The sequence below is a fragment of the Acanthisitta chloris genome, unplaced genomic scaffold (assembly GCF_000695815.1).
Source record: "Acanthisitta chloris isolate BGI_N310 unplaced genomic scaffold, ASM69581v1 scaffold102, whole genome shotgun sequence".
Classification (NCBI taxonomy): domain Eukaryota; kingdom Metazoa; phylum Chordata; class Aves; order Passeriformes; family Acanthisittidae; genus Acanthisitta; species Acanthisitta chloris.
This window is the reverse complement of record NW_008660793.1, coordinates 30,644-38,144: the sequence shown is the minus strand read 5'-3', so window position 1 is coordinate 38,144 and position 7,501 is coordinate 30,644. Positions and strand designations below refer to the sequence as shown.

The 7,501-nt window shown below is 49.9% G+C and overlaps 1 protein-coding gene across 1 annotated transcript in view; it reads left to right on the top strand.

Annotated features, from left to right (window-relative positions):
- Positions 1-954: 954 nt before the first annotated feature.
- FLT4 (fms-related tyrosine kinase 4) overlaps positions 955-7,501 on the top strand; it is a gene marked incomplete at its 5' end in the record, with an annotated part of 33,228 nt that continues 26,681 nt past the window's right edge. Inside the window, 3 exon segments of the mRNA XM_009069930.1 lie at positions 955-1,051; positions 7,316-7,352; positions 7,355-7,501. The exon segment at positions 7,355-7,501 is cut by the window's right edge and continues 100 nt beyond it. Coding sequence (XP_009068178.1) covers positions 955-1,051; positions 7,316-7,352; positions 7,355-7,501 — 281 coding nt within the window.

Below are 7,501 nucleotides of genomic sequence, written 5' to 3'. Positions count from 1 at the left end.
TGGTTAGTTTGCTTGCTTTTGCAGTCAACAAGACTTTTCTTTTGAATTATCTCACATCTCCAGGAGCTGGAGTTTTAAGATAAAGATCACGAAGTAATGACAGTCAGCAACACTGGTAATGAAAAACAACAGTAGCCTCTGAGGGTAACCGGTACTTCGAGATGTTTTGTCCATGAGGAGCTCACTTAGGGTGCGTGTCTGGAATGCCAGAGACGAAGGCACACAAAAAGTGGGGCTATCCCTGAAAAAAGCTGGAAGAAGGGCATGATAATGTTTAACTGCCTGTCCTTGAGCCTGGAGAATTTCACCTCTGGAATGCCTGTCCGGTTGCAGGGTAGGGAAGGGAGCTGCTGCAGTTGGCAAAGGTTTGGTTGTGTTCAGTTGACTGTCTGTACCTGAGAGTGCCACAGGGGAAGGGCATTCCATGAATGCCTGCTGACTCTGGAAAGCATCTCTGTACAAACACAAGAGTTTTGCATTTGTGCTACCTGGGTATCCCTGATTTGTCCCTCTGATTATAGAAAACTACATGTGTATAGAAAAATCTCCTGCCAGATTCCGTTTTGATTAGCAGAGGGGATCATTTCAGAGCTTTAGTCCAAGTAAGCTCAGTCTCATTCACCTGGTGAGGTATGGCCACACTTGGTTTCCCCGATTTCTGGTCTTCCATTCATTTTCTGGCCGCCTTCTGTGCTAGTCTGTCAGCTGTCTGGCCCTGGCCCTAGAGCTGCTGCTGAAGAGCTGCTTGCTGGAGCCAGGAGGGCTGCAGACAAACCACTTGTGTCCCACTGAGCCAGCATTAAACTATCTTGTAGGAGCAGACCCCGAGGAGATGTTTCCTTCAAGAAGCTTTGCCCTTCTCCAGGCTCGTGGTGCCAGGCTAGCTGCTGCCCACAGTGATGTGTCCAGGCTAGTAGATGTCTGCATCATCCCCTCTCTCCTTTCTCTCCACAGACCTGGTGAACAGCTATTCTATGACCCCTCCTACTCTTAGCATCACCGAGGAGGAACACGTCATCAACGCCAAGGACACGCTGACCATCACCTGCAGGTAAGGTGTGAGCAAGTGTGGCTCTGCCTAGACTGCTCTTACCTGGTGGGTGCTGGAGGACCAGGCAAGGAGAGCCCACCAGGGAAACCTTGGGTGCAGTACAACAGCAAGTTAGCATGTCTGGCTAGAAACCTTCCACATTCACCAAGTGTGAATTCATCTAATTAATTAATTGAAAAAGAAGCTGAAGATGTCTCGGAGGAGACAGTGATAACCTCTGCTGTAGTCTTGCAGGCAGAAGGAAGATAGAGAAACATTTGCATGATCTGGTAGCTTTGTTGTAAGCTCTTCAGGGAAACTTGCCTCTGTGAATCTTCTTGTCTTTCTCTGATGCTGCTTATTCTCACCTCATTGGGACCGCTAGGATTTTAGTTCTGGTTTCTAAATCTAGTGGGATCTTTGGGGGACATGGAGAAATATCCATGGGAGAAGACAACTCTGCACTTAGTGGTGGCTATAAGAGGCTTCCAGCTTTTCCAGGAAGCTGGGATTGATGCTCTGCCTTGTACATGTGGGTATGAAGAGAAGCCCTGGCCAGGCCAGGTCAAAAAATTTGTGAGAGTCTCTGGTTGTTTTGGGGACTGTGGCTCCGAGAAGGTGATGTGCCTGAACTGATTTATCCACACTGGGACACTTGGCTGTACATGTTTCCAACACTACTCCCCTATCTTGGAAAGTTAAAAAAAAATATAAACAAGTGGAAGAATTGCCCAAGGTCAATTTTCCTGGAGTTTCCCTTCAGCAGCTGGAAACAGATCCATGCTTGGGATCTGAGTGCTGGGCCCAATGGGGGTATAAATGCAGCATGGGCCTCAAATGGGTGTTTCTCAGTGTTATATATAACCACAGAGCAATTACTGCAAACACTTGGCTGGCATTGTGTTCATGTCTTGTCACAAACATATTTAACTTTTCCTGGAACAGATGGCATTGCTTTTCCTTTGTGTATCAGTTCATAGCCAAGGGAGAGGGACAGAGGAAAGGTTGTTGATGGTAATGCTGAACTGATTTCACTTGGCCTGGGAAGCTGAGCAGTTGTGAGCTTGTTCATCCAGTGACCTGAGGAGCCATGGTGTGTGCTAGGACGTAGGAAATGTGTGAGTTGGAGGACTGTGTGTGGCTGCCCACGGAAGTCTGTGGTCAGCCATATCGCTGTTCTGGGGGCATAGATGAAGAGAGGAGAGTCTGGGGACTCCAGTGCTCTGCCATGGTAGTTCTCTCTACAGAGGGATGTGAAAACTGACACTGTTAAAACTTTGGAAGAGGTGAGATTCAGTTAGCTTATTCTGAATGAGCTTAGAATCAGGGCAGACCCTGCCCAGGGAAGTGGTGGATTCACCATCCCTGGAGGTTTTCAAGATGAGACTGGATGTGGCACTTAGTGCCATGGTCTAGTAACCACAGTAGGGTTGGACTCGATGATCTTTGAGGTCTCTTCCAACCTGGTTGATTCTATGATTCTATGATTTAACAGTGGCCCAGGGAGGGACACACAAAGTGGTTTCAAAATTCTGTTGCCTGCGGATTGATCCGAGGCTAAAGAACATACTGAAGTTAGAGGTGTGGCAAAACAGTGTCTTCTGTAGTCAAGCATGAACATAGCTGCTTAGCAACATGATGTGGAAAGCCTTTCTTTTTGGGTATCCCTCCTGGACTGCAGACTAAATTGCCCTTTCCTTGGGCACTTGTTAGGTATCTGCAAATATGAAATGAAATTACTGAAGTAGAAAAGAAATAATCTGATTTGCAGTGCAGACTGTGCATGGCCTGCCCTTGCAGAGAGCATTGTACAATCTATAGAGTCCAAGTTGCCACTCCAAGTGGCAACAATCTCCCTATATCCTGCTGCAGAACCAAGGCTCAGCTTTCAGACTCACTAGACAGCATCCATACAGTGCACTGGCGTGGACACAGCTGAGATAAGAAGATCCCTACCCCTGCATCCCAGTGCTGTGCAGGACTGAATTGGCCAGCCAAAGTGCAGCAGGGCCATCTGCAAACAGCACTAAGAGCCTTGCACTGTCTGCCTGTGGTGCTGCTTGGTTGCCTCTGGCTCTGCATCCCACTGTGCCAGATGTGCACGTTGGGGCCATGCAGTGTCCTTCATATCATCTGCAGGTAAATAACCCTCAGTATCTCCTGCATGGCTCAGAGGGTTTCCCTTTTCCCTCTGAGCTCTCAATCCTCTGTTTGTCTGTCTTGAGGAGAGGACTTTGACTGTGGGATGCTGTAGGTTCATTTGAATGAAAAGTCAATCTTTCCTGGTCCCTGGATCTCTAATTACACCCAGCTGCTTCTCCAGCCTCTTCTCTGGACCATGGCCCACCCTGGGAAGACCTGGCTTGTGTTAATGGGAGCTGAAGGGAAAAACATGCAGACCACCAAGAGAACAGGCAAAGGAGAGGGTGGTGGGGCAGGGTAGGGCAGAAACAAATAAGAAATCAAATCCAGGATCCAGGGATTTCCTTCTGAGCATCGTGTTGGAGGTGACTTCAGTTTGACCTTGGTCTTCCCTTGAGAGCAATGTCCTCTGGCTGCTCTTTGAGCTGCCCTGAAGCCAGGAGTATGGGCCTGCTTGAAGTAGTGCTTCAGCAGAAAAATGAGCTCCAAACTCCCTGGAGACCTTTCAGTCTTCACCCACCGAGCGTGAGAGTCCCACAGCCAACTGCACTCTCAGGCTCCCTCACAGCCTCCTGGATCTCACACACTCACAGCTCTGCAGCCTCCCTGCTGCTCCACAGCCCACCTAGCCTCACTGGTGATGAGAGCCTGTGCCAGGCCATGGGATAAGCTATGCTTTCAGAGTTGGGCATGCTTAACAGATTCCTGTGCCAGGCCATGGGATAAGCTATGCTTCCAGAGCTGGGCATGCTTAACAGATTCCCAAGGGCACAACACACACACAAAGAGCCACCAGATGCTGGGACTCTACTTTTGCAAATGGTATCACATGCAGTCACGTTCCCTTGTCACCCAGCACAATGCACCCTTGAGAGGCCCAGAGAGAGCAGGGAACCAGTGCAGGAACATTCCCCAAAACACAGATCATGCCAGGGCTGGCTGAGAGCCCCAGAGATGTTTTGATCTAAGCATGTGGCAGAGCAGGGGAATGGACTGCTGCCCACATGGACAGTGCAGCTTTTATTAGCTCCCACCCCAAGGAGAAAGGAAAGAATATTGTGAATCTCTGCATTCATGCCCTCGGCAGCCTGTGCAGAGGGAAGGCAGAGAGCTTGTGCTGTTCCAGCTCATGAATACTGGAGCAGAGCCCACAGGATCTGGCTGCACAACAGCAGAAACCTCTGGAGGGATCAACTTGGTCCTGTCTGTGCCATCCCATCCCGTCCCATCCCATGGAGAGAAAACCAAGAAAAGAAAGGCAAAGAAGGGCAGCAAAAAAACCCTTGCTGCCCAGCGACCTGTTACCAGAGCTGACTCGTAGATGCACAAACCCATCTGTGGCAGAGAGGAAGTATTTGACCCCAGAGCCCTCTTGGCTCCCGTGGAGGAAATGAGCACTGTGGCAGGGCTGAAGGAGCCTGAGGATAAGGCAACGTCCTACAACCACTGCTATGGAGCAAGGTCCAGGAACACACAACACCTGCTGCTCTTTCCTACATGTGTGTGACTGCTGTGAACAACCTCTGTGATGCTGATGGAGGATCTGGCTTATCCCAGCTAAGTCACAAAGCCACAGCCAGCTTTGCCCATCATACAACACTTGGGAGCTTCAAAGAGGATTGAAGAAAAGTGGTGCCAATTGCAGCATCTTCTCTGAAGAGCATCTGTCCTGAAAAGATTGAGGAAAACAGCTGTGGAGAAGCCTACAGTGTATCTTCTTCCAGCTGGCACCCGCAGGCTCCCTCGCCAAGAGGCACATTATCACTGGGTTGCAAGTAAACAACTTGAGAATAAATCTTTCAAGGTGACAGATAGGAGGGAGGGAACCATCCAAAACTGCTCCTTGGACCTTTCCCCAAATGCAAAGGGTAGATTCAGAAATAAATCCATGTGAGCCTTGCCTGCCCTCATCCCTGCCTTCTTTTGGTCCTTTTAACACACTGGTGGATCACAGTGATGCCCAAACCTTCTGTGTCCCCACTGAATCTGGCTGAGCAGCACATATGCAAGGAATGCCTGGGTTAGAGCTGCCCGTGGGCTGGTCTGGCACATCTGCTTGCAGTGGCCCATCCATGTTTACATAATTACATATCACTCGGCTCCTGCCAGCCTTGATGGTTAATGAAACAAGTGGATCTGATAATGTGTGAAAATCCCAGTGGGTAAACAAACAGAAAGCGGAAACACTGGAGACTTGTACAATTACCCTCCTCTACATGGAGTGCCAAAAATACCTGAGCAAACACAAAGTGCTTTGGGGGTCCTTTACACAGAAACTCTCAGCTCTGGGGTAAAAGCAGGGACAGCCCCATGCTCTGTGCAGGTGCAGCAGTGCCATGGGCACCGCAGCAATGGGCAGAGTCCACTGGGTGTTACTGGTTTAGTGATCAGTTATATTATTATTTTCCCTGTGCATACATAGGATGGGAAAACCTCAAAATTCAATTCTTGCTTTTACTGAAGTTTTCATGAGACCCTGGTACTTTGGAAAAGCCTTCCTGTGCATCATGGATACAAGCTACTGGAGCTGTACTTAGTCTTGCCTCAGGCACTGGTGGCATTTTTAGTGAGTACAGAAGTTTGAGCTGGGTCAGAGGGGCTGTGTGTCTGTCCCCAAGGGCTTGTCACTGCCTCCAGAGCCCTTGTGCCTGGTGACACAGGAAGAGTGCAGCACACTGTCTCTGAACTCATCCGCAGCGAGCTGGAAGAGAGCAAAGTCTGCAGGAAGATAAATCAGCTGCTGAAGGCAAACACAAAGGGCAGGTCTTTCCCTCGTGCTTGGACAGAAATCCTGTCCTCATTGCATCTGAGCCATTGTGCCCTCCAATGGCACCTTATCTCGCTTCCTCCTCGCTGTCCCTCGCTGTCTGGATCAGCTCTTGGTGACAGTCACAGTCTGGCTGCCTCTAAAAGCATCTGCCCACAGAGCTGCCCTGGCAGAGGAGCTGCATGTGCCAACAGGTCTATTCCCAACTTGCATAATAGATGAACCCAGTTTCCCTTCATATAGCCAACGGTGCTGACAAAAGGCCATTTTTACCCCCACAGCTGTCTCTTATGATAGTTTCTTTTTTCCCATTTCTTTTTTTTTTTTTGGCACATACTTAAGTGACTTTCAGCTATACTGGCAAACTTTCAAGTGGGGACTAGGCCTTCCTCTGAAAGGGGCTCTGATTTCACAGAAGGAAACTTCCAGCATGGAATAAAAGCTTGTTTTGTTTGTAGTAAACAAGTGTAGTTATAACAAGCTGTGGTGGCACGTGCGTGCACATGCGAGATCCTGGAGATCCTCGGCTATATATAAATACACACGTGCACACTCTGTCTGGGGGTTTCTTGAGTTCCTGGATTTTTCTATCTGTCTTTGGGCTGCTGAACAGGCTCTGTGGTCATGCCCTCAGAGAGGTGTCTGCAGCTCAGTGTCTCTGCAGAGGTGGCAAGGGGCAGCAGCCCAAGGCCAGCTGAGGTTTTGAGGGGCTATAGGGTGCTGTGCTCAGCAGAGGAACCCCCTCCCACAGCATCAGGGAAAGGAAACAGCTGGAAGCTGGCCAGAAGGCAGTCAGCTGAGCCTCCCCTTGTTTTCCCCTTGCTGTCTTTTATCCTTGACTCCCTCCTGCTTTTCTCTTTCTCGTTTTCTTTCCAGTCTGCTTTCCTTCCCTCATTCTCCTTCCCACTCCATTCATCACACCATGAGCCCTAGCCAGCAGCTACACTGAGCCAAGGGAAATCATCACATCCATGTGTTTCCCTAATAGCTCTGGACCCTTTTAATAATGAGAGGGAATAGAGAATAAATGGAGCCTTTCCCTCAGAGCCCTGTGTGTTTCCCTGTCCCCGTATCAATACCAGTAGGACAGTGTCATGGGACAGAGCGTTCTGCTTGTGAGTGGGCTGATATCTTACAACCTAGCATGGTCAGAGAGGTGGCCTGGGGAAGGGGACAAGCCTCTGTTTGCCCAGCGATTAGTGAAGCTGCTGTGCCTGGTTTTTTCCTTGGAGGATGGCCATTCCTCCATGCCTTAGCCCAAGAGCAGTGGCTGGCAGGGCCATGTGCAGGTGTGCACGGTCACACGGAGCAATGAAATCACCACTGGTCTCACCGTGCTCGGCCCAAAGCTAACGCTCCTCTTTGCCCATGTCTAGAGGCCAGCACCCTTTGGAGTGGTCGTGGCCAGGGGGCTGTCGTGGCCAGGGGGCAAGGTGGACCCTGCCGGCAAGGAGGAGACCAAGGTTGTGGCCTCAGCAGCCCCCAGCAGCAGCCGGGCAATCCGAGAAGAAGAGTGTGAGGGGACTGGCACAAAGCCATACTGCAAAGTCCTGGTGCTGACG